Source organism: Gadus morhua, chromosome 15 (genome assembly GCF_902167405.1).
Source record: "Gadus morhua chromosome 15, gadMor3.0, whole genome shotgun sequence".
Lineage (NCBI taxonomy): Eukaryota > Metazoa > Chordata > Actinopteri > Gadiformes > Gadidae > Gadus > Gadus morhua.
Window position 1 is genome coordinate 10,669,125 of NC_044062.1, and position 24,836 is coordinate 10,693,960.

At 44.5% G+C, this 24,836-nt stretch overlaps 2 protein-coding genes across 4 annotated transcripts in view; both read left to right on the forward strand.

The window, feature by feature from the left end:
* The first annotated feature begins 149 nt into the window (after positions 1-149).
* zfand4 (zinc finger, AN1-type domain 4) lies at positions 150-12,088 on the forward strand. The gene is made up of 11 exons (XM_030378795.1): positions 150-408; positions 1,438-1,785; positions 2,915-2,990; positions 3,672-3,739; positions 4,722-4,914; positions 5,212-5,362; positions 5,608-6,374; positions 6,433-6,835; positions 7,066-7,120; positions 8,157-8,274; positions 10,867-12,088. Exons 2-11 carry the CDS (start codon positions 1,602-1,604, stop codon positions 11,000-11,002), a joined length of 2,151 nt encoding a protein of 716 aa, XP_030234655.1. The 5' UTR covers positions 150-408; positions 1,438-1,601; the 3' UTR covers positions 11,003-12,088.
* A 2,535-nt stretch (positions 12,089-14,623) lies between these two features.
* Positions 14,624-24,836, forward strand: part of marchf8 (membrane-associated ring finger (C3HC4) 8) — a 65,545-nt gene continuing 55,332 nt past the window's right edge. The window contains exon 1 of one of the 3 annotated variants that reach the window (XM_030378696.1): positions 14,624-14,763. The gene's annotated coding sequence lies outside the window, so the exon portion shown is untranslated. The remainder of the gene's footprint in view (positions 14,764-24,836) is intronic. The other 2 variants (XM_030378695.1, XM_030378700.1) reach the window with 2 other exon arrangements.

Consider the following 24,836-nt stretch of genomic DNA (forward strand, 5'->3'; position numbering starts at 1 on the left):
TCATATCCTGCATTTACAAAAGAATACTATTATGTATTTAGGTGACCTTGGGTGTCTTGAAAGGCGCCTCTAAATTAAATGTATTATTATTTCCCAAGGGTGAAAATTAGTTTTCTGCCTGCTGATTGGACACCTGGAACCCCCTCCAGATGACGTTGCACTGTGTCTTTGTTGTCAATCGAAAGATGTCGCCAAGGTTTTCTTCAGCGTCCTAGCACGACAGGTGCGATGGCACTGTCCAGAACACCGCGATGATTCCTTCTCCAACAATATTCATTCGCCGTTTTTCTGTGCGAATCCCAAATAAATGGCGGAGTGGTTTATGCATCACCTAACCCCATAATCTGAACAGGGGATCCGGAGCAGGGACCTCGCTAACAAGTCAGGCTAGCTAGCCATCGAAAAAAGGTAACGTTAGCCATTGTTTGGGTTGTTTGTTAACATGGTAACGTTAGTAGGTCCAGTCGTCGCTGCTTTCTGACGTTATTGTGTAAAAAACAAGTTGCTTAGTTATTGCTTTGTGCTAGCGTTTGTTGCTTTGTTTCTTCTAAGATGCTTGCTAACTAGAGAGGACCATCCTAACTAAGCGATACAACACTGCTCCGACCTGACCTTGCACTCCTGTGGTCGGGGTGGATAGCGTCTATCAATATCAAATGTGCGAATCACTGCCAACTGTTTCATGTTTGTTACTTAAAAGATGTACTAGGTGTCTTCAGTTTTTGTTGGTGTTTGTTCTGCTTTAACAACCTTTCCTGCTTTGAGTTATGGCTAACAACAAGGGCCTACAAGGGACTATAGTGGCATATTAACTGTCGTCACCAACAGCACATTACAGGTGACCCTCTTCAATGTGGTGTCCCTTCTTTCCCCTTGTCAATTTTTTTTCTCCAATCGGTTGCTTTGGCTTGGTATTTCAAAAGGCCATGCGTAATTCGACTCGCAAAGTCCCTCAAGTTATTGTGTTAAGGAGATCCATCATCCATCCATCCATCCATCAAAAAATCCAAATCTAGAGATGTTCCCAATCCATCACCTGGGTGTTTCTACCGGGCTCATTAATTGGATTATCTTTGTGCTGAGTTTGCACAAAATGTTGTAGCCTCCAAAGAACTCATTGTTAAATGTGACTGAATTACACTGACAGTCTGACACTAGGACCCCCTTTGTACATTGATTTGTTTGTGCTTTGGTGAAATCCGATTAATATCTGATTGCCAAAAACATATCATGTTACTGTCAGGGGCATTGGAGTCCAAGAATTGCATTAGGGATGCGTGCTGTTTTAAAATTGGGATTTGATTCATTAGAAGCAATTAAACGCGTTATGTTAAACCTGCCTCTGCTCTTTTAATTGAACAGACATGCACATAGAAAGCCAGCTATTCATCAACACATTCCAGAAACTGAAGGTGTATTTAAATCTTTTTAATACAGCTGTGGTCATCCTACATGATGCGTGACCACATCCAGGCCAGCCAGCACCACCTGTTCCTGTCTCCGTCCTTTTGGGCCAGCCTGCCAGCTCACCCTTCTCCCTAAAGACCCCTTTTCCCCTCTTCCCCAGCGCCCTCCCCCTCCCCCACCCAGCTCCAGACAAGATGGCAGACAGAAAGGAGCCGCCGTTCTACGATGACCACAGCCCGGGACCGTTCCAGTACAAGCTCCCCATCTACGAGACCATGGAGCTCTTCATAGAGACGCTGACGGGCACCTGCTTCGAGCTGCGAGTGTCCCCGTTCGAGGCAGTCCTCTCGGTCAAGTCTAAAATCCAGAGGCTGGAAGGTACGAGGGTGACCGCGAGTGGTTCTTCACTCTGCCCTTCTGTCACTGACTCGGCTGTTTGCTGTGGGCCCAAATGACTAGCGGTGAACCTCCAAACCACGCTCACTGCCGTGGCACGTCGTGACTCATAAACAATTTTATTCAGCACATTCAAGTCCAAACAATCTCACGTCCGATCTAATTTTATTCTGAATAAAATTATGTGGGTGGGTTGAATCGTAGTCATGCACCATATTTAAATATGATGTCCAAAAATGTCCCCAAAATTTATGACATTTTCTCAGCTAAGTTAAACTTGCCTTGCCTTGCTGTCATTATCTGTTCATCAGATTGAAAGAGGTTGAACTTCACCTAATTTGACAGTCCGCTGGCCGTTCCTTGTTTGAGTTCCTCCCTTTTGTAGTTCTCGAATCCTTCCCGGTACATATCCAGGGAAGCTATTGAACTAACTATGGGGCTTTGTCTGAATCCTTTTTACAAATCTCCTCGATTCACATTTAGATTTATTCTGGGTGCGTGCTTGCGTGCGTGCGTGCGTGTGTGTGTTGATGGGGCATTACGCTCCACAATGGAGGGGCTGCTGCTCACTCACAAGCGCTGGCTCACCTCCCACATGGAGGTCAGGAGAGGTCAGCCCTGGTGGGAGAGAGAGCTGCTCGCTCTTTCCAAGCAACAGCTTGGCTGTAAAGCAGATGGTTTTAAGCTTGTTTTGTGTTTTTTATGACTATATCTTTATTTTAGATTTGAATATAAAGGTTTAGATTGATGGACTTTATATTCATATGCTGATGCAAGCGAAATCAGGGAGATCCATTGGATATGCAGTCTTGTATCTACATTGAAAATCTAAGTAGTAATTGCCTACATGGTGACGACCTTTAATCATCCTGCAGCCTAATTCAATAGTTTTTTTTACCACCAACTCTGTTTTTCCCTGTGGTTATTGGAATAACCTTGGCGTTTTTAACATAATGTGTTCCTATAGGGGGCAGTGAAGAGTTGTCCTTCTTGTCTCATCATCCGTGGTTTGTGTTATGACTGGTCGTTAGAACCAGCTTCTCCTCCCTCGATGGCCACATCTCTTTATTTGTTTCTCTCCTCTTATTTTACTCTCTGTGTGTCTCTCAAGGCATCCCTGTTGCCCAGCAACACCTTATCTGGAACAATCTGGAGCTGGATGACGACTACTGTCTGCACGACTATGGGTAAAGCCTGTTCTTCCCTGAGCCTCCTTGTATGTGTTCCTTCCGAGCTGTGTACAATGCCTTTTTTAAAAAGAGGATGGCAATTGTTTTAACACAATAAATGACTTGTTTTGGCATCGCTTTCTGTGTGTTCTGAAAGTGTCACAATTTCAGTCAAGCAGAATAACGCAGGTTTCACTGGATAAGCAGAAGTAGTATATTGGCACTATAAAAGATTGCTCATCCCGTGAGCGCCCAACCTAAGAGATGCAAATTCTTGCCTTTCACTGGCAAGACGCGGGTGGCATTATAATTGCGACTTGTTTTGAATTCTCTAAAGAACAATCCAGATCAGTCAGCGTTTCTGTTTCCAAAAAACACGGTTCATTTAGCGGTAGCAGAAGTCCCAGTAGTGGGCCCACGTTTCCTTCCTCTTCATCCTTCAAATGCATTTTAATTGTAGATAAGAATCCACTCCCCCATCTCTCTCCCACTGTAGATGTAAGGCACTGTATCCCAGCAGGGTCTGCTTTACCGGCTGTCAATCCCCGTCCTCTTTTCCTTTTCCTTTTGATGTGAATACACACATGGTGGAAGGTGCTAGTGTAAGGGGCGGGGGGTCGTTGTGGTGAGGACAGTGGGAGGTAGTAAGGCGATATGGTTTTTTCCAGCTCTCCATCAACAGTCTCTCATGGTTTTCAGCATTGCAGAGGGCTGCACACTGAAGCTGGTCTTGGCGATGAGGGGTGGACCCATTAACACCCGCAGAGGTAAATAAACCGTGGCGGTCAGTATGTTCACATGCAAACACTGACCCTCGTGGTGGAAATTCTTTGAACAGAATTGACAACGTAACTTAAGGTGATTAAGGTGCTGCAGTGAGCCCTAAACAGTGGGCAGTGCACACTCCAGTGATAAAGCAGGGGACCGTCCTTGAGGTCACAGCTGCAAATAGGGATGCCACCACTCCCTTCAGCCATCCCAGGATGTAGCTCATGGTTTAGCCATGAATCAGCCCAGGCTGTTCCCCAAAGGTTGTGCTACTCTCTTACACATCACATCAGTCTAGTGCAAAACAGGCAAGTGACATGTGTCGTTTAATTGCAATGCCAATGTCTTTGTGGGATAACCACCTGCAGGTTGAGAGATGTTTTAATCTTTCAGTTAGGCTTCAGGTTTTTGTTTGTTGTTAAGCATTGAATGCTTGAGGAATTTGTATAAATGTGTGACGTGCTAATTCTGAGTAGTGGAGCGAAATTGTGGGCCCACGATATTTGACGCTTAAGGAATGTACTGTTTGCTTGAAAGATAGCGTTAGTGTTAACTTATTAATGGAAAAAAAGTGTCGTTCACCAACAGTCTCATGAGCTTCTGCAAGGTTCACGCAGGAAAGGGAAGTGGTTAAGAAGTTCCGAACTAGGGCATCGCCTTAGGGAAAAATGACACCCTGTCACTCACTTGCCTGTTAATCTGCCCTTCACAAGCAGGCTACTTTCGATAAGAATTTATATATTTAGCTGTGTTATGCATTTCGTACTCCCAAGATAATGGACTCTCTACTCAAAGAAAGGTTAATAGGCCTGCAATTGTTCATAAATCATTCATTTTAAATCTGTCTCTCTCTGTCGCTCTTTGTCTCTCTATCTCTCGGTCTCTCTCTGTCTCTCTCGGTCTCTCTCTGTCTCTGTCTCTTTCCTCTTATCCATATTTGGTTCGTTCCTTCTATCTTTTCTTCTACTCTTTGTCTGTCAGTGACTATGGAGGACCCCATGAAGGAGGTGGCTGAGCTGATGGAGGGCAGCCGGGAGGAGGGCTGGGGGCCGCGGGGCGGCACGGGCCCAAGACAGGTCACCTTCCTGGTGTACCGCGAGGGCGACCAGCTCAACTTCTTCCGCGTGGTGGACCGGGGCGACGGCACCCTCACACCCCTCTCAGAGTCCATGAGGTAGGGCGACACTCTCTCACAGACACACACAGAGACAGACACACACAGACGCAGACACAGATGATGTAAAGCTGAGATGTAAAGCTTTATAGAAATTAAATTAATTATTGATGTTATTCTTACTGCCAGGGACTATTGCATGTATTCATGGATGTATGTAGGGTTACAATCCCAACCTCCAATCCTTGATCAAGACACCAAAGAAAAACACTCTCAAGTCACTTTGAATTATTGCAACTGCCAGATGACTTGATGGCTGATAGTTGCGTGTGCGTGTGCGTGGTTGTCGTTGCCCAGCGCCAGCAGCTCGGTGTGTCACGTGTACGGCGATGACGAGGCGGACGGGGAGTGCGGCGCCGTGGCCCAGCAGAGCCTGGAGAACTCCATCACCATGAGCAAGATGAAGCTGCTCAAGGCCAAGATGGAGGACATGAACCTCAGCAAGAAGGTAGGAGGCTCCGGCAGTAAAGAACGCATCCGTTTAACAAAAAGCTAAAATCGGAAATGCATTTTAAATGGATGTTGTAATTAGTTGGTAGTAGGAGTAGTTTTGTAAATGCTGAATGTCGAGGTCAACTTTTGCCAGTTGAGATCATCAACGAGGGAGTTCCTCATTCTGATCAAGGTATCGTGATTTTTAAATGGCTTCTTCTTTCCCCGTTCTCCTCGTCTCTCTCCCGCTCCTCCCAAAAGAAGTCTGCCAAGCTGAAGCCACACCCCCCCGCCGGCCCCCTGCCGGGCCCCTGTCCCCAGGGGCCGCCCAGCGCCCGCCACCACCACCGCCTCTTCCGCGCGCTCCCCCAACTCAACCACCCGTGGCACGCGCACACCCACCTACCTCCGCTCCGGGACCGGGAGACCGCCGGGCCGTCCGCGCCCGCGGCGCAGCACTCCTCCTCCTCCTCCTCCTCCTCCTCGCTGCACCTGTCCCAGCTGGCCCGGCGGGCCCCGCCCCCGTTCTCCTCCTCCTGCTACATGCTGCAGGAGGAGGAGCCGTGGGAGACGGGCGCCCCGCCGGCCAGGATCCGCCCGCCGCCCAAGGTGTCCCGGCTGGACGTGGGCGGCAGCAGGCTGACCCGGGACTGCGTGTACCCGCAGCTGCCCCCGCTCTCCGCCCGGACGCCGCGGCCTCCCGAGGCCGGCCCGGAGGCGGGCTGGCCCGGCGCGGAGGGCCCGACGGAGCGCCACGTGTCGGACATGTCCAGCCAGGCCCGGGGGGGAGGAGGAGGGGGACGGCCCTCCCTGGAGCTTCCCCCCAGCCCCTCCCTGCTCAGCACCTGGGCATTAGGGCCCGGCGACAGGAGGACGCCACTCGGCAGCTCCGTGCACGTCGCCCCGTCCCCACCGCTGCCTTCGGCCGCGTCGAAGGCCGTCCCCCCGGTCAGGGCGCTGCCTCAGCCCTTTGAGTTCACCGGCTCCCCCTCCCCCTCCCCCACCCCCCCCCTCCTCCTCCTCCTCCTGCTCCTACTCTGACTGCAACCCTCAAGCACAACTGGCCGCCCCGACGGAGCCCAGCAGCCCCCCGCCCCCCCAGCCGTCCTCCTCCTCCTCCGGCGGCCCCCCTCCCCGCCCGCTGCGCTTCCGGGGCATCAAGGTTGACACGCCGGGCAAGAGGCCCGAGATCCTCTCCAAGGAGGCGGCCCGGGGCATCACCAAGCTGGCCAACCACGCCTGCAAGGAGCCCCTGGGGACGCTGAGCAACTCCCAGCTCCTGGCTTCTCTGGCGGCCTCCAGGGCCTCCGGGGCCCGCGCCGAGGCGGCGGGTCAGGGCCCGGTGGACAGGCGTCCGTCGGGGCTTCCTCCCAACTCCAGACAGGTGGGCCCGGGGTCCAAGCCCCCTGCCCCCGCGGCCAGCGCACAGCTCTTTCAGGATGACCTTCTGAGACAGATCTCCCCCATGCACAGAGCCGTGGCGCACATGGTGAGCCTGCTCCAGCCCAGCCCTGTATACAAGCAGACTGGACTGCAGACCGTAGCATGGGGGTTTGCTGCAGTTTGATCCATAGAAATGAAGTGGCTGTTTGTTTTCTTTGTTCTGCCACTCTTATCAGTGTGGTCAATTGGAAATGGGGATTATGTATTTAATTGTAGTGGTCCCTAATTGCTGTGTTCGTTGGCTGCTGTCTGTTTGCTGTGGTTGTCATTACTCAGGCATCCAACGGTGTGGGCTCGGCAGGCGGGGCTTCCACGACCATCCGGCGACTCGGTAAGTCCAGTCAAACGTCAATCAAGTCGTCCAACATCAGTTTACTGTCATGAACCACTGGCTCCATATACCTAGTTGTATCGGTGATGGAGAACAGAGAATCATAGTTGAGCATACGGAGTCATAGTATTCACAAGCTAGCAAAAGGGTAAACGCGCACATTATTTGGTGGAAGGCTCCTACATATCCTTGCTTGTCTTTGTCATGAGTGTGTTCCAATCAGATTACCTCCCCCTCTTTGTAACGCACGCACGCACGCGCGCACACACACTACCATTTTTTTTTCTTTTATTGAGTTAGACAATATAGTGGTAAGTTAACAACCCCCACCACTTGGTGCGTTGGCGTCTGCCTGACAGAAATCCCAGATCATATTAATAGTGCAGGCCTCATTGGCCCTTGCCTCCCTCGTACATGGGACAGTGAGTTTCTAAACATGACGATGACAAAAATGGTTCCCCCGCTGATCCCTGCTCTGTGTCTCGCAGAACCCATGGATCTCGTCCACATCCTGGCCTTAAGTTTCTCATGCATAATAAATCCCGCTCTGATTCTCCTCAAACTAGTTCCCCAGGTGGTCTGCAGAACTTCCTGCAGAACGTGTGTGTGTGTGTGTGTGTGTGTGTGTGTGTGTGTGTGTGTGTGTGTGTGTGCGTGTGCGCGGGGCCCGTTGTTATAGCAGTTGAAAGCGAGCGCGTGGGGAAAACACAACTCAAAATCCAATCTCACGCCCCGCCACCCGACGGCAGAGAGCTTCATCACAGCCACTGGCAGATTTATCTGCGCCGTTTACACCCGTCTAAAACTAAAAGTGTGTGTGTGTGTGTGTGTGTGTGTGTGTCACATACACATCACGCCGGACACGGGTGGCTGCTGCTTGTCCGAAAAACATATATTTTGGTTTTTTTCTTAAATGCGTGATCTGAATATTTCTCACTGCGAGTGTACGCAGTGAAATTATTAGTTTCCACAACGGACCATTGTGCGCATGCTGCTGAAAGCTAATTAAGTTGTTGTTTTTCTCTTTTTCGATCAGGCACTCCAACATACCACCTACCTCCAGTCAAGGCCCCCGTAGGCAGCAAGAAAAGGATCTCCAAGCACTGCCTCCGCTGTGGCAAGAAGACTGGCCTGGCGAGCAGCTACGAGTGCAGGTATTTCAGTCCCTCCAGGAAAACGCTATTATGCGATCGCGTAATTCAACGCATAATCAGCCAAAGTCTGCATATTCATGCGGGGGCTGCATTTTTTCAAATATGCCGCACTTTCACCGTATAAATTGCCGATTTCCGCGCAAAATATGCGGGGCTTGCATGATTTCATAATCCCCATTTTTTCGCAAGTTCCCCCAATTTTTGCAAGTTCCCGCAATTTCATCGCATAAAATTGCGTAAATATGCCGCATATTTTACCGCATTATTTAAGAAAACGTGCCTCATAATCAAGGATTTTTGGCCGCAACAATCACAAAAAAACGCCGCATTTTTCTGGAGGGACTATTTGGACTCTAGTGTGTTCTCTCTCTTTGGCTGCCACCCCTCCAGCTTACCCTGTGCGTATTTATTCACCAAGTAGATTTCTAGCACTTTATTCATCAAAATGGAAAAATGCTGATCAAAATACAGAGTGGTAAATACCAATCCAATATTGGCCAGACATATTTAAAGGTTATCAGAATATGCCCTGCTTGGTTCGAGTCTGAACGCTTCCTTCCTATTGCTAGTGTTTATTTGGGCGTCCATTGTACTGTCTGAGGCGACCAGTGCTCCAGTGTGACTCCTCCACCTAAAAAGACTACTTTGACTTGCCTGCCTTGATCTATGCCTGTAGGTTGAGATTATGGGCATTGTGGGATATCTAGTGAGGCAGGAAATGCAAAGCTGTCATCTGAAGACCGTAAGGCCACGTTCACATCCAGCGTTTTTTGCAATAGGGAAAAGTTGAGCCTACCATTTTTTCAACAAAAAGAAAAGCTGGCAGCGTTTTTTGCCCTAAAAGCGCCGAGAGCGTTTTTTATATCACCTAGCAACGAATCCATTCTAGACCCGACGTTACTCGCCTACTACGTATCCAGGCTAGGGCCCATTAGACATGTTGTAGATCTCGACATGTTCTGTAATTAAAACTATTAATCGCTCCAACGGCACTTTCCCGAGTGATTTGTCTGCCATTGTTTCTTGTTTTGACAGTTGAGAGTTTCCTTTGTGACGAAGTGTCAATGTTCCGCTTGTGATTGGTCAGTTGCCCAAAAGACGCCTGAAGTAGGCCGCTTTCTTCCTGAAAGTTGAACTTTTTTCAACGCTCCGTATGGCAGAAAAAAACGCTGGGAGAGGCGTTTAAAAAAGCGGCCGTGACTTTTTCCAGAAACGCTCTGCTCCATAGGAATATAATGTAAATCAAGCGCTGGCAGATTTAAAAAAACGCTAGATGTGATCGCGGCCTAAGACTTCTATCAATGTAGATCCTGTACCAACTGAGCGTTGGTATGTTCCTTTAATAGAAAGCAACATGAAGATCTGTGTTTTGTATATGACTAAGTTCCTTTGGTTTTCAATCTGCTTTAAGTCCTTATGTTTTCCTAGTGATGGAATGCTATGGAAACCGTGCTGCGGCTCTGATATCTCGTTATAGGAGGGGTGCGCCACACAGCGTCATTATTGACATAGCATACTTTTGTTGTTTTTCGAGAGAGAGAGAGAGAGAGAGAGAGAGAGAGAGAGAGAGAGAGAGAGAGAGAGAGAGAGAGAGAGAGAGAGAGAGAGAGAGAGAGAGAGAGAGAGAGAGAGAGAGAGAGAGAGAGAGAGAGAGAGAGAGAGAGAGAGAGAGAGAGAGAGAGAGAGAGAGAGAGAGAGAGAGAGAGAGATCCAATATATAGCTCTGATTACCAGTTTCACAGCAAATGGTATTTAATATCACACTGGTACCTAATGGAGCGTGGTAAAGAGGGAATCCCTCCATGATTCCTCCACCTCGAGGCAAAGTAATTTGAGCCGAAGTAACTCAAATCCGCCTTTCCTTCTTGTTTTTTTTATGACACTCATGGTCAAAGTTTATGGATGAAAAGGGTATGTACGCAAGGCCGGATCTCTTGAGGTGGATGGCTAGGGCGTTTGACCCCCAGCTGCAAGGTATCCTGGGTATGATTCCCCCCACATCCATACTGGAGAATGATTTGCTACCCCTACCCACTTTAAGAAAGGGATTGCCCTTCCCTTTTAACAGTTCAATGCGCTGATATAAATCCAACATTAACGCCAAGGGGGAAATTCAGCTACCGACAAGACCTATCCTTGACCCTGCAAAAGAAAACACGCTCAAAGCACCGCAGAACAATATTTTCCACCATGATGTTTATAGATGGAAGTAGCCCCCGTCTAAACATTGTTGGTAACTGGCTGGTGTAAGTGGGATAAACCAATCAGAGCAGTGTTATTGTTGAAAATCAATCACGGTGGTGATGAGGAACCACTGAAGGCTCGCCCTGTCGTGGTTGGTTCCAAACTAGTTTCATGGCTTTGCAGAAGCAGAACACTGCCATTATTAACAAACTGTTGCTACGGACCCAGTTCTCCAGCAACTGTATCATCTAATCATATTTTGTGTCAAATCATTGATTGCCCTTTTTAAGTAGCTGTGTAAGAAGCGTGATCATTTTAGACCATGGTGAAACAAACCCCTGGCTCCCTACACCAGAGCTCTAGCCGAACATAACACGCTTGGAACTTCTCGTTTGCGTCCCGTCTCAGGTGCGGCAACAACTTCTGCGCGACGCATCGCTACGCCGAGGCCCACGACTGCACCTACGACTACAAGGGAGCGGGGCGCCGCTTCCTCCAGGACACCCACCCCCTCGTCAGCGCGCCCAAGCTGCCCAAGATCTAGCTGAAGAGACGGGGGGGGGGGGGGGGGCGACGCCGCGTTCCACCGCCCGCAACGAACCCATAGGTGACGACGCGAACGCAACGGAAGGAGAATGAGTTTAATCGGAAGATAATTTAAAGATTGAGAGGACAAAATGAACTTGATCACCGCCTTGTGCTTACATCACCTAAGTTTGCTTTAAAGGTCAATGAGAAAACAAGTGGTCTTTTTGATCAGCCAAGTATGAAAACTACAAATAATATTCTTAAGGGCACAGAACTAGTAGATATCACTTGTGAATGATGTGAAAGGAAACGTATTTACTTTCTCCCCTTCCTGAACTTCATCAGTAGCAAAAAAAACACCTTAACAAAAACAGATGTGTGCATGTACATATAGTTTGTTTTGGAAAATAATATGTCTATTGCACGTTCAATCTGTGTGTGTGTGTGTGTGTGTGTGTGTGTGTGTGTGTGTGTGTGTTTTATATACATCTATATATATTTATACATATATGTAGATGTGTATATCCTTTTCTGGTATTGTTTGTTCGGACTGTTTCAATTTTTCTGACTAGGACTGTGGATTACTTTTCATGCAGTCTTTGAGAGATGCACTTTAGAATTATATTTATACAAACCATTTATCCTTATTGTGGGGAAGGCTCCTACATTTACGTGTTTGTCTCTGTTATGAAGTGTTAATATTATATTTCATCAAGAATTTTATAATCCAATCTACCTTTCCCCCTCTTTATTATATCGGCACATAAAAGCGTACACACATACTTGCTTTTCCGGCTTTCACTTCAACACAGCGTACTTATTTATCAAGAAGATACGTTTTTAAATGGCAATTATGCAATCTATGTAGTTGTGAATGTCAGCTGTAATGTGTTTTTATCTAAAAAGGAAGACGATTCTTGGATGAGAGGATGAGATTTAGGTATTTATTATGTATCTTCAGAAAGGTGGTTGCCATAATATCTTTTGTAATTTGTTTGTTTTATTAATATTATTGTGCAGCTTTTGTTGCAAAATCGAAGTGCTGTTCTATTTACAGTAAGTACAGAAGTTTGATCTAATAAATTAAGTTTGTTTCCATGGAGGGTTTTCAGTGATTATATTTAAACGTGTGGATGTGTCTGTCAGTATCGATTGATTGATTCACATAAGTTATAAAGGCCATGGCTGAGGGTATGGGCCAAAATGTTCAAGCTTGTAAGAATCAGTGTAGCTACAAAACGTAGGGTCTCTTTTTCGCTGTATTAAATGGCTCCGCTCTAATACAGGCCTCTTACTGTTCATTATTCTTGAATGGTGACAGACTCGGCCTTCAGGTTTGACACCTTCCCCACCTCCCCCCCCCCCCCCAACCCCTTTGGTTTCTGAGACAGTGAAGGAGCGCTTTAATAAAGTGTACAACTGGCCTTAAGGACTTCTGGCATATTGATCAGAGTTTCTTAAGCTACGTTGGTTGTAGACACATGGAAAGGGAATAAAGGCTACACGTCTAGAGTTAGGAAATGGCTTCTTATTTTGCATGAAAGGTTAGTGGAGACAGATTCCATGAATGCTCATCTTTTTCATTTATACCGCCGACAAGTGACTACTGATTTTTATTCCTGTTACTGAATATTTTTCAGACTAAACAATACGAGTGTTGCATTTCAATGTCTCTGCTCCCTATCTGGCTTTGATAGAGAACAGGATTAAACAGGGAAGACAAATGCCATGCTTACCATTCAAATGCCTTTGTGGGGTAAAACAACTTAAAATAATTGTTCCCATTGTGTGCATCATTTCTGTTTTATAAAGGATCATTCAACGGTGGATAGAATTGCTTCAGAGATGATTAAGAGTAAAATTTGCTCTATACTCCACTAGCAACGTATTCTTGGATTAACAACTCAAGGTGAGTATAAAGGACACCAAAATTCCTTTTGGCAACCCAACCAAATCCCATTGCCTCTGCTTCATGTATTTTTTAAATGGACTATAGAAGGTTCTCTTCAATAGCGCTACATTTCCACATAACTTGAATAACGGCCTTCTCTGTCACTCAAATATATAGATATATTCTGTTTGACTCCTGTGTTACACTGACCAGGCAACGAAAGCAACAACTGCTACCTGTACCTGACAGCTTCAATTCACACAACGGAGAGAGGAATGATGATCTCTCTCTCTCAACCTCTCCCCCAAAAAAATAAAACAAACTTTCGGATATCAATAGACCCATTGTTTGTCCAGTGTATGCTGATATTGAAGAATCACTTCTTCCCAAAGGATATTTTGGATGTACCACATGTTTTACCATAGTTTCAAAATAAACCCTGAGGGATATCAAAGTTCAGGTCAAATCTTTCAGGACACCTTCAGGTCTTGTGTCTTTGCAAACATCAACGGATCCAAGCAAAGGGAAATCTCTGTTTTCCCCCTGATTTTTTTTTTTCGTCCCATTATCTACATTTTTCTTCATGATCTTGATTATTTAACAAAAGTGACAATATAAAACATTTCTTATCAATGCATCTATAAAAATTGTTTCTTTCCTTTTTTTCCAATCTGTCATTTATAAAGCATATCATATATCATCTACAGGACTAGTCCCTCAAAGGTGAGACATTACAGTGGGCTGGTACGTATGTATTGCTGCATACCAGGAACTCTATAAGATTGGATCGGCCTTAAATACACAGAGACATGCCTTAAGCCGCCCTGCAGGTTAGCGACTACCTCCCATACACACAAACACATTCACCACATTCTTCTTCGGCAGAGCAGTCCTATATAGCATGCATCACATGTCAGTTGTAGGGCCTTCCCATCTCACTGCTCGGCTTGTAGAACTACATCAGAGTGGAATCCCTCATCAAATAAAAAGTATATGGTTCTTTGATTTTCCATTCATACCATCCATGGCCGTGAAGGACAGGGTAGGAGCTAGCCTGTGTTCCAGACCCATCATGTATGTAAATCTGGCCTACGAGTCCCTGAGAGGTGCCCTCCCTGCCCAGACAGAAGAGCCGTTGTCCTCCCACCCCAAGGACACGGTGGCAGACTGTGCATCAGTAATAAGCCCAGATACAATGACATGTTTCACAGAGATAGAGAGAGCCTGGCCTCCAGTGAGAGAGGGACTTCTCTCTCTTTCTTTCTCTCTCTCTCTCTCTCTCCCTCTTTTCATGTCAGTGAAGTCTTCCCAACACAGACACACAGTGAATACATGACTCTTGGCAATAAAATTATCCGAATGAGGTCCATTTAATTCTGCAGAGGCCCATTATGGGACAGTTTAGTTTTCCATAATCCCCCCTCACCCAAAACCATTTTATTTGAATAAAGGAAGATTCTGTCTAATATATGGGCCTACTTTCCAATCATCATAATATAGGCTAGCCTCCTTTCTCTTCAATATGTTCAACGTCTAAATAAAACCAAAAAAGTAAATAAAAAAAACACTGACCACCCTTACTCAAGGGTTGTTCAAGAATTCAGAACAGAGAAAAGACTAGTGATGAGAGAGGGTAAAGTCTACATATATATATATATTATTTACATATTTATTTATTTATCTTTTTATTTATTTCAGCTCGCATGCGCCGCATGGCCCTCTAGTGTCGTTGTTATCCTTGCATGTTTTCACCCCATTTTATCTGAACACGGAAGTCTGTGTGGCGCATAGGGCGACTGGAGTCCTCTCTCTGACGGCCGAGGAGCAGAGCTATGACATAAAATCAAACAGAACGTCGTCGTCCCCATTTGGCCCTCGAGACAGCGGTAAGTGTCAGCCGTTTATTCACGCCAGTAAGAAATGTATCATCATTGAATTTTCTCCGGTTGTCCTTTACATCTATTTACACTGGGGCTGTTCATCACTCGCTGCACCATCGCGGGGTTGGCTCCGGGCGTTGATGCGCGTGTGGATTGTTATGGTATCATTTATGACATTATTTATTGTTATTTTCATTTGATATGCATGGTCTAAAATCCGTCGCTGTATCTCACTATAGGATGTGTTTTGATGGGTTTGATGGTCTAACTGGACGTAGTGTGGTTGGAGCGTTGCAGCGATGCAGCCCGTGAAAAGCTCTGGTATTGTCCTCGGATGGGAGATGATGAGATGCCTCCCTTCTCTATCCATTTTCGGTTTTCCTATCCTCCGGAACCAAGAGGTTCATAGCCTATATGTCTACCCTGTATATATGTCCTGCTCAGGTTGTAGCTTATCTGTAAAGAAATGTAATGATGGAACATTGGTTTGACCGCGTCTGATTATCGGGCTGTTGTATTTGGTTAATTAAAAAAAGAGAGATATATGGTTAGGTGATTGTCCCACCCCGACCCCCCAACATTGTAACCATAAGCAAGAGGTCACATTTTAGTACTGATAGGCTACTTGGCATACAAATCTGTGATTTAATTTTTAAATTGGATATCAGTCTGTGTGGGGGTCAGGGAGGTTGGAGATATTTGGCATTAAGGTGGTTGTTGTTGTGCGATGAGGAAGATTATGATCTAGAGTTCCAAAAAAAAATGCAGTAGGCTACTGCCTGACAATAAACATGTTACTGAGGTAATTAGTTGGGGGGCTGGGGGGCACCTCGTAACTAGATACTGTCTCTACAGCACATTCCACATCACACTCCATCGACGCACAGTGTAAACATCACGATGCGCATTATGCATTCCCTTAATCACACGGGAAATCATAACTTCAAGCAAAACCATTTCAATTTAATTACGATTCTCGCATAAAGTCATGTATTTGATTTAGGGAAGAATAATTGATTCTGCACCTCCATCTAATGCTCAAGCAACCGTTTGACAGATATATCACGTGTTGTTAATTGGAAGCGGCGATAAAAGTCAATTACAGGTGCATGGTTATAGCGCTAGCCTTTTGATCTGAATCTGTTTCAACTTGTTTGCTCTCTTACATAAACCTGCACCTCATCCACAATGGGATACATAACACAATTATTATTATTATAAAAAAAAAAAAAGATTCACATTAAGATTCATCTGTGTATATACTATGCACATAATCATTCTCAACGTTAGTCTTGGTTTATTCAAATCTCACACTATTTCCTTACGACCAATGACCTATGACGTATGGTGAGATAATGAGGAAAAACCAACTACTTCAGAGTTAAGTCATCGCAGCCTCATACTCTTATCTCTCACGCTAACGTTGGGATAAGAAGACTCATTGTCAAGTTGTGTGGCCGGTGGGCTATCTGCCTACTGTTCGTGTATAAAATGTCAGATAACAATGTCTGTATTCTGTAGCTCACCCTATAGCTCCTTCTCCCCACATAGAATTGCAACATGTCTTTCTTTGAACGTCTCTCTCACTGTCAGAGAGAAGACACTGGAGCTCAAATTGATAACAATTTAAGAATGCATGCATACCGAGACCGGCTAATCCCACTGTTTAATATATTAAACTATACAGAATATATAATGTAATACATTCAGTATGGATTATGGATGTTTAAGCAACTCATATTTCTTGCATTAGCATTTGAGCATAAGGCTCAAATTCCGGAGATTGTGTAGAGGCATCATTTGTTATTCTCCTTCACACATTGTAATCTCCAACCAACGATTGCCCTTGGCAGTGTAAAGAAATAAGTAACGGCCTGACAAGTAGTGAATCACTTACACAAAGACCAATCTTCATCTTTTTACTTTCCACAACAATTTACCCCCCCCCACATACACACACACACACACACACACATACAAATTGACAGCAGGTAATTGGTGGATGCTCCTATAGGTGGTTCATCCTATGCACATAATATATAACTAGATAGATAGATAGATAGATAGATAGAGTGTCAGGGACATGAATAAAACACAATTTAAGACATGATTATGATTCCATGCAGAAGGCTGACTGAGATGGGACCATAGCAAATCAAAGGGCTTTGAATCTTCATGGACTTCACCATTGTGTGTTTCGAAAATTACCATGCACTTTAGTTTTTGGAGATAAGTTTGGAGCGGAGAAGAGAACATGTTCATTATACTGAACACTTAGGACTAACCACCAATTAGCTGTCAATTCTACCGTGCAATAGACCATCTGACAGTATTTTCAGTATGGAGCAGAAAAACTTTGAAATCACCCATTCTTCTTCATATTTAACGTATTGGTTATGAACCCAATCCCATCCATCCTGAGAAGCCTCAATCTCCTGCCAGACTCCAATTAGCATAGGTGTGTTCTCTTCTAGTTAATTAACCACAGACTGGGATTAATACTGTTAACGAGGATCATAAAATTATGTCCTAAAAGTGCTACTCATCCTTTACCTTTCTCCCATCTGTCACTCAATCTGGAATTGTCTAATTGCTAACTGTTGAACAGTAGAAAAATTCTTCCCATGAGGACAGGGAGTGAAACTAGCCTGAAAAAAGGTATGATCTATAATCCAACTAACTAATCTTAATATCTTTGTGTACATTTCTATCAGAAAGAACCATACCCCCTTCTACAAGAAGGCTTTGTTTATCGCCCTGTGTGTGTGTGTGTGTGTGTGTGTGTGTGTGTGTGTGTGTGTGTGTGTGTGTGTGTGTGTGTGTGTGTGTGTGTGTGTGTGTGTGTGTGTGTGTGTGTGTGTGTGTGTGTGTGCACCTGCTTGTGTGTGTGTGCCTGTGTTTGGAATGTATATAGCTATCTGTTCTCTTCTCCATTGACTGCAGAGAAGTCATTAAAATGTCTGTCGTTACCTTAATCCACCAGTGGGTGTCCAGAATTACAAATTTGATCTTTTTTGTTAAATTGACGCCAGTCACCCGATCATTAAAAGTACATTAACCACAGTCTTCTCCGTCTATCCTGAAAAGACAGCACCATATGGTGCAATCACGCAAAAACAGAGTCTATCTATGTAGTCCTACGTTCAAAGTACCATTACCAATCCCTTATGAGCACCATGATGTCATCTCATCCTCGACTACGATGCTAGGAATGCATTCCAACCGCAGTGCCGCTTCAGTTCAGTTCAGCCGCGCCGGAGTCTGGCGGCGCAGTAATACAATCACACAATTAAAGGGTAGAAAGTAACCGACTGTGTGCGGCTTGGCTTTCCCCACTGGGCCGTAACCGTATACGTTACCCTGCCCCGCCTCGGACACGCTACCAGGCCGGGTACGCTGCCTGGTACCCCTCTCGTCTCTCTCTCGTCTCTCCCTTCTCTCCCACGGCTCCAGAGGAAGCAGCACATCAATAAACCGCTGATATCCCGCAGCCACATCCCCCTGGATGATGTCATAGTCCCACCACATCGCTGGGCTGTCCTGTGTCCGTTGGCGGTATCGTTTACTGTGGTACCGTCCAGCATGTCAGGGAAGGGCAGGGGGCTTAAATTCATACATTAGAATGGAGAGTAAGTGAAGGGTTCCAGGAAGTGAAACAGAATATTATAGTGCATCGCCTGGATCAGATGTATGAATTGTTATGGATCCGAAGTGACCCTGTCCTCTGACCCCCAGTGGGGGGGGGGGGGGGTTGGGGGGGGGAGTTATTGTGAGTGCTTGTTTGTGTGCAGGGCAGGAAAGGGTGTGTTAGTGTGTGTGCGAACGCAGGCACGTGTGATTGTTAGTGCTTGTATAATGCCGTTGGTGTGTGTGTGTGTATGTGTGCGCGAGTTGGAGCGTGCGATTGTTCGTGCGTGGAGGTGTGTATGCAACGGCTGACCTATATAGTAGACTGTAATTCATGAACAATAAAGGAACAGCATTTGGCAGTTCATATAAATCAGCCCAGAAGTGCTGGCTCAGCAGAATCACCGAATGAGGGAGTGTTGCTGTAGAGCAGCAGTGTCCACCAGTGGTTGATGTCGACGTTAGTGCTGTCATCGCGCCTCAAGGCTCTTGTCGGCTCCTGGCAGGGGGGGGGGCATTAACACTAGGGGTCCACAACATTACTTCTTAAAAATGAACCTCTGGCAAACAGAGATTTGACTCGACCCCTGATCGATGGAAATGTGTGGTACGTCATCTAGTTTGTTGCATGTCTACCCAAGGAGCATGTCTACCCACATAACACAGATAACACATCATGTGATCTAATATTATGCAATACACACCTCATAGAAAACATCCGAAGCATTGATTAAATCACCACGTTCTTTGGGTCATTAAAACCGACCAAGATTGTTTTTACAAAAGCTTGGCCGCTCAGTATTTTTCTGTTCTCATCGTAATGAACAACAACCGCAATGATATTTGGGATTTCTGATGAAAAAAAAACGTAGCTTTTGTCTTGCATACTATTGTGTAATTTTTTTAATATTTCATTGGATTTTGCAACCGTAGTGAACTGAACCCATTTCATCATGGTAGTGTCACTCCCTTTTGGGTTTTTTGCGCAATTTGACAAAGGAAACTGTTAGATGGCCATCTATGCATAATGGAGTCAAATGCGCGTAGTAGTTCATCAATGCAGTTGTGTATTTTTGCTCTTCTGAGCGTACTTTCTACCCTCTGGAGGTCACAATTAAATGAGTCATCCTTTAACAAACCACATCACATTACGTAGTAACACTTTCCATTAATTAACATTAGTTAATGCAGTAATAAGCATTATTATATAGCATTAGCTTTGAGGTTAGGGGCTCAGAGTTAACCCATTCACTATTAAATCATGTATACATAAATGTATTTATTTATTAACATGAACACCATAAGTCAACAACAAGTTAACCATTAGTAAATGATAACTAGACCATTTACTAATGTTAGTTAATGGTTAATTAAGGGGCAATTAATGCACCCTCATTGTAAGTTTGACCAATTACATTAGCCTAAAGAAAACATAGAAAAACATGTACACACACACATGCTGGTCTGTGAGCCAGCTGTTGGCAGTAGACAAACAAATGGACAAATATTGGGGTTGTGTCTGCTGGAGATCCAGTGAGGTCCAGTGAGGATTTCAGTTTCATGGCCTTTTTGACTTCAGATCAGATCAACATGTACAAAAACGCAATTGTTTTGCTAAAAGACTGGAAAATAACGATTATTCTGCATTTCATTCAGGTGTTCATTTATGCTTCTTCACATTTGAACATGTAGCTCCTTTTGTTTGCATTAGTATGACAATACCAGAAGGTTACTTGGAAACAAATTCATAGTCATCATGCAGGTATCCCCAAATAAACGCATAGGTATGTGTGCGCTCACGATTGAGGTATGCCCCTCGCTCATTCATTAACGCTTTATACAACACTCCTGATTTATCTCCCATTCTACTTTGGTAATAGAAGTAATTCTACTCGAAGTAGAAGTAAACTTGTTATTATTTTCAACTGCTGTAGTTCTAAACTATTTATTGTTTTCTACTGCCTTTGTAACAGACCATTCTGTGATTTATTACTAAACAATGACCATAACAAAATACTATACAAATTTACAAAAATAATAATTTCTACTACTGTAGATGGAAACTACTTGCTGTTTTCTATTGGAATTACTAGTAAAGTAAGTAAGTAAATAAAGTACAATTTATTTATAAAAGCACATTTAAAACAGTTTGCACTGACCAAAGTGCTGTACATAGTGCATTCAGCAGGCATGAAGGCAAATTAACATTAGAATAAAATACAAATAAAGGACATGAATCCTTATTGTTTTTTTATTACTGTTGTTGAAAAGCACTGTAGGCTACAAATATTTTCTATGACCTATCTGACATCAGTGAGGTACCCTGAAATCCATTTCTCTAGGCTGGGATTTCTGCAGAATGAACACAAATTATTTGTTATTTGACAAATATATGTTGTACGTAGAAAAAGAGAGTATATTTGTCGTTTTAGTTGTATTGTTAATGGTTAATATCCCAGTGGAGATTGATGAAATATTTTTTGGGCTGAAGTTTTCTACTAAATGGATGATGTACAGTTTGTTCTAATAGATTTCAGGATTTGCCTTTAAATGTATGAAAGGTAAAATTTTTACTTTGTATGTGCACTCCTTGTAGACAGAAGGAAACACTAGCTAATGCTAACAAAGAGCCACTGTAATTTTGTTCCCTCAAGCAATGGCATGTTACTCATTAAACGACTTGCTAGGTGGTGTCTTCCAGGGCTACATTCTGCCAGCCAATAGAATAGAACACCAGGGTTATATTCCTTAATTTCTAACAGGGATTTCTGCAATATTAGTTTATTTAATCATTTCATTTGAGTGCTGATACGTTTCTCTATATATCACAGAGCCAACTTCCAGTCTGAATTCTAAGTCACAAGATCCTAAGTCACCAGAGAAAAAGTGTGAGACAACGTGGGAGAACAAATGTGAGAGAACGTGTGAGAACAACTTGATTCAGACTTGCTGGTCCTCTTGTCTGAATTGTTCTCTTCACACCTAGCCAGTAGGTGACACAAGAGTGTGATTTTGAAATTCGGCCAACAGTGACCGTTGGCCTGACCTAAGGCTTCTTGAGCCCCGGACTCTTGTTAAGAATATTTGTTCAACTTCGGCATTGAATCCAAAAAATACAGTTACTTGTTGTTGTCGGACTACTTAGCATTATTATCTGTGTTTATGTAATGGGTATATTATCTATGTAGGCTCCCTGTAGATTTCTAGAAGGCCAATGTCTAACAGAGATTGCATGACATTTAATTTACACAGCCGTAGGTATTATTCACCAATAAAAAGAAGGATCAGATGAGTTATTTTAGATCCAATTGAACCCATGAAACCTTGTTTACAGCTGAAAAACATGAGATGATGCTAACATTTAACATTCCAAGGGATAAAATCACGTCATTCCTGCCGTCCCTTATGTAAATGAGCCTTCATCACTCTCAGCGACCGTTGGCTAGCATGTGGTGTGATTGTTACGCGATGTAGGATCCTGACCTTCCGCCCCAAGCTTTGTCCCGATGCTAATTAGCTGTTCAACTTGGAAACCCAACATATTAGCTACTTCACTAAGCTACACTGCAGTTTTAAATCCACTAAAAAGTTATATATTCAGATGAATACCCCTGTTAAGTTGATGATGTGATGTAATAAGCAATAAACGCTCGAAATAGCTTGCTGTAGTGGTCGTATCGAAGCCAGTGTACCATTACCTAAGACTCAGTTTCTCTCGTGGTCTGCCACTGGAACACATTGTACTGATCTATGTCACATTAGAAGAACTAATGAACCTTTGAGTGAGTCACATTTCCGTTCGGTTTCATAATAGTTCTCCAGTAAAAGGTGCCAGGTGACGTTGTTTGTGATTCTCCTGGTCATTACTGAAAGGACTAAATAAGGATCAGCCATTCTGGTTCGGAAGAATAACTCTACTTTAGTACTATAATGGGAGTTTCTATACATTTTGGTATACCCATGTGCAGTAGAGCAGGATCTCATCTATGAGCTGTCTCGTCCTATCTGAAAGAACAGGGACAGAGAGTACTCTTGGATAACTGAATATTAAACAAGATATTATGACATTGAATGGCAGAACAGATCATCTGTGAAAGATAATTTGCACTTGCTATCATACGGGAACTATCTGCGTTTATCTGGAAGGATTGTATTTATGTAATGCCTTATAATCATAGTTTCTACTGATCGCACTGGTTTAGCCTATATGATATGATTGTGCCGTATCCTAAATTACTTATTAATTAGTAATTATTGCCACTACTCCCGCTGTGAAGACTACACCGATGTAGGCTCTTGTGTGTCTTTAGAATAGTATGAGAATAATGTTCACCGCTTACGTTTGTCCTTTGTCAAGACTGCCATTATGTTCCTGTGTCTGAACATACACAGCTTGCATTGACACATGGAGTGGTCGGCTGCCATGGCAACTGGTCATTGCCAACCACCGGTAGACAATGAGGATGGTGATAAGGTTGCGGCCACCTGGAAATTGTTGAAACACTTCCTGAGCTTGTCAGCCTGCCCAGAGTACTCCAAAAGTCCTAAAAAATTGTTGAGCTGCACTTACACTTGTATCTACTAATGAGCGATAATGGTAGGGCAACGACCACAGGTGATTCTTTCCATAGCGATTGCCTGTGATTTTTGATGAGCAGATAGGGGTTATCGCCATGTTTCTCAGGGAAGCCTACAGGTACTATTTGTACTTTCAGGGTTGAACCAGGCAGTCAATCACCCTGACCACCTCATCGTGTTGTGGTTATGGGTGCTCGAGTTCTAGCCCAAGGGTACTGGCTTTGACCCCTGACCTCTACAAACTACCTCAAGGAATTCAAGGGCAAGAACTGCAACCCGTTCCTGCTTTAATTTATGTATCTAGAGTCTGCTAAATAGTCAGGTTAAGGCACGGGTGGAAGGCTGTATTCTTCACTCCTCTATCATCAACTAAAAACCTAGATGAATTTATCTAATGAGTGGAGGATTGCTTGCGTAAAGACTCCCTCAGGTCTCATATGACGTAAACCTGGTTCTGAAACGTTGTGTTCTGGGCTGACAGCCTGGATGCTAACCTGCTAAGACTTTTATCACTGTGGAGGAATTGTTCCTCTCACAGTTTTTTCTGTGGTCGTAATTTCTCACACTTGCCTGCAGCTCATAGTCCCAGCTGTTTTGCGGGTAACAGATGCTCCAGCTGTGTATTTGTGTGTGTGAGATTGGGTTGACATGTGTGTGTGTGTGTGTGTGTGACGTGTGTATCTTTAGATTTTCTTTGCATGTATATATGTGTGTGTGTGAGTGTGTGTGTGTGTGTGTATGTTGACATGCATGTTAGTGTGTGTGTGTTTGTGTGTATGTGTGTTGACATGTTTGTGTATGTGTGTGTGCTGACACGTATATGTCTGTGTGTTGTGTTGATATGCATTTTTGTGTGTTTGTGTGCGTGTGTGGGTGCAGCCATGCATGGACGATCGATTAAGGCTGTCAAGCTCTCGTTTCATGACGAGTTCACACAGGTGTGTGTCATTGCCTCCCTTTTTAGGAACTTGTGTGTGTGTGTTTATATATGTGTTAAAGGGTGTGTGTGTGTGTGTGTGTGTGTGTGTGTGTGTGTGTGTGTGTGTGTGTGTGTGTGTGTGTGTGTGTGTGTGTGTGTGAGAAAGAGATATAGGTGGTGATTAACAGTGGCTCCACACTGTCCCTCTCTTGCCAACTGGGCTGCATGTGGCGGTCCTATCTTAATGGGACCCTACCCTCTCAGTAAACACAAGAGATTCCCATGCCCCTCTGATCAAATCCACTGGCCTCCCTCCATAGTAGGCCACTGTCTCTCTTCTGTTGCAGAACGGAGCCTGAGGCTTCAGAGTTAGCATTTCTCTGTCTATACCCTATATAAACGTACACGTACACATACAAGCCTTTACACACACACACGTGCGCGCGCACACGTACACGCACACAAATACGCTCATATGCACTCGAACACACACAAATACGTACATACACCTTCTCACTCACTCACTCACCCTCTCACATACACACACACACACACATTCTCTCTCTCACTCGTGACACTCACAAAAACACACAGACTTCTACTTAAAGTGTTGACAGGGGGGCGGTGTCTTAATTGATGTCAGTTGTAGTGCAGATGGCTGTATTAACTCATGTAATAATACGAAGAAAAAAAAAAAACTGCTCTATTTATCCAAGCTGTTGTGTACATTTCCAGCTCAACCTCACGCTGTCTGCCATCTCATCCGTCAATCTGATATCACGGCAGCAATACTCAGCAAGAGTCTCTGCTGCCACACTCTATGTTGCTGACCAACGCTATGGGCGATGATGCCCTCCTGAGTTCAGAGCTGTAGACCTATCAGTCTTGAAATAGGTCACCGGCCTGATTCTGGTGTTCCCTGTCATCAAGAGTAATGGTTCTTCTTGGGGAGGGG

Bases quoted from the DNA above. Each gene is read 5' to 3' on its own strand.
- zfand4 (XM_030378795.1), top strand. From the start codon at position 1,602: ATGGCAGACAGAAAGGAGCCGCCGTTCTACGATGACCACAGCCCGGGA. The intron at 5,363-5,607 runs GTAGGAGGCTCC...TCCTCCCAAAAG, and splicing joins ACATGAACCTCAGCAAGAAG to AAGTCTGCCAAGCTGAAGCC. The intron at 8,275-10,866 runs GTATTTCAGTCC...GTCCCGTCTCAG, and splicing joins GCGAGCAGCTACGAGTGCAG to GTGCGGCAACAACTTCTGCG.